At 40.8% G+C, this 1,810-nt stretch overlaps 1 protein-coding gene across 2 annotated transcripts in view; it reads right to left on the reverse strand.

Moving 5' to 3' along the window:
* The window catches only part of smoc2 (SPARC related modular calcium binding 2), a 36,151-nt gene that overhangs the window by 17,087 nt on the left and 17,254 nt on the right, over positions 1-1,810 (reverse strand). For both annotated transcript variants that reach the window (XM_016474587.1, XM_016474586.1), the window contains exons 4-5: positions 1,040-1,139; positions 203-247 (exon numbers count right to left, since the gene is read on the reverse strand). In XM_016474587.1, coding sequence (XP_016330073.1) covers positions 203-247; positions 1,040-1,139 — 145 coding nt within the window. The remainder of the gene's footprint in view (positions 1-202; positions 248-1,039; positions 1,140-1,810) is intronic.

Raw genomic sequence — 1,810 nt, forward strand, 5'->3', positions numbered from 1 at the left:
TCTCACGGGTTTGGAACGACATGAGGGTGAGTAATTAATGACAGAATTTTCATTTTTGGGAGAACTATCCCTTTAACGATTACAAAGGGGGTTATATCTAAATATTTTCACACACATGCACACACACACACACACACACACACACACGTACAGATTGTCCCTCATGAAAGTCTTTACCATATCAAAAGAAAACAGTTTTTACCTGATTTTCCTGGTTCCTTCAGATTCACTTTACCGTTCTTGGACCCTGAAAATCAACAGGACAATCACAGGTTACTCAAACTAAGATATCAGCAAATCTACACCTAGAATTTAGTTCATTCTTAACTGGACTATAACATTCAAATGTGTCCTGTAGATCAGAGCAAGTCTTCCAGGAATGGTTAATTTGAAATTACTTACGTTTTTAATTATGCATTCAACCTCTACAGAGGAACATGATAATGTTATGGAGGCTGCAGGGGGTAAAAGCCATATGACACTCTCTTGGAGTAAAAGAGCAAGAATGCTTGAGTTGGGCGCTTCGCCTGCCAAACGCACATTTGTTTTGTGATGCTCCCCTAGACCTAACTGATTAAGCTGTTGCATGTGCAATTAAATCTAATTGGTCCTTTTCTAGTGAAGCTGTGGTTAAAGCCAAGCCAACAATGTTATGATCCAGGAACCCATTGCCTGCAGTGATTGAGTTTCAGTTTTGTGCGTGAGTGTGTGTTTAATGCAGTGCTATGCTAGTTTACTGCATGTGGCTTTGGTTATGTGGTATTGTTATGCTGGAACGTTTCTGTAGATTAGGATTAGCTCTGTTCCGGCATCTCTCAGTGCTATCACTGGCTTAGACGCTGAGTTTCTGCATTTCTCTGTTGATTTATATTCCTAAACAACTATGTGCCAAAACATTGAGATTGTGTAATCACTGTTTGGAATCACTTCAGAGTACTATTTATGATGTGAAAATCTCTTTTGAAAACAAAGAAGATGTGACTGAAGTACGGAGTAGAATAAAGGCATGAAAAACACAGCAGAGGTAGAAGTATGGTACCTTGGCATTGAGGTTTCTTATTGGCTACTGCTGAGCCGCTGATGGGTCTGCCACTGGGTGTCACACACCAACAATAACCAGTGTAGCTGTGGCACTGAACCTGTTAGTCAAATACAGCAGAGATCAAGAAAAAAGACAGAGAGAGGCAGAACAATTGAGAAATTTGACAGCGAAATTGTTAAAGGTGTAAAATCCTACAATATGCCGTCCGTTCGTCTAACCATCCATCCATCAGTCTGTCCATCTAACGTTCTAAATTTTCCTCTATCCATCTATCTATCTATCGCAGTGTTTCCCAACCTTTTTTTAGTCGCGGCACCCTTTGGAAATGTTAACAAACTTGTGGCACCCTACAAAATTAATTGTCACAATATTTGAATTTCTAACTTCGATATGATAATTTGAAAAGTATAGATATTTGGTATAACAGGGAAGAACTGCAGAATATATAATCTCATACATGTCACGTTGCACACACACGAGGGACGAGGAGACGCTGGAGAATGTTGACAGGACTTTATTTGCATGAACCAAGGGAGACGAACACAGGAAGACGTTCACAGGAACACGTTCACAGGAAGACGTTCACAGGAAGACGTTCAACAGCGGACAGAGAACTAGGGACTGGGAACACTTTAAATACACACAGGAGGAGGGGATGACGAGACACACCTGGAATCAATGAACCATCATGGGGAACACCTGGGACAAATTAAACATGGGAAAGGAACACCTGGGGAGCAAGACACAGACAAAACATGGAACAGAGTC

This window comes from Sinocyclocheilus anshuiensis, unplaced genomic scaffold (assembly GCF_001515605.1).
Source record: "Sinocyclocheilus anshuiensis isolate Anshui unplaced genomic scaffold, SAMN03320099.WGS_v1.1 scaffold300, whole genome shotgun sequence".
Taxonomy (NCBI): domain Eukaryota; kingdom Metazoa; phylum Chordata; class Actinopteri; order Cypriniformes; family Cyprinidae; genus Sinocyclocheilus; species Sinocyclocheilus anshuiensis.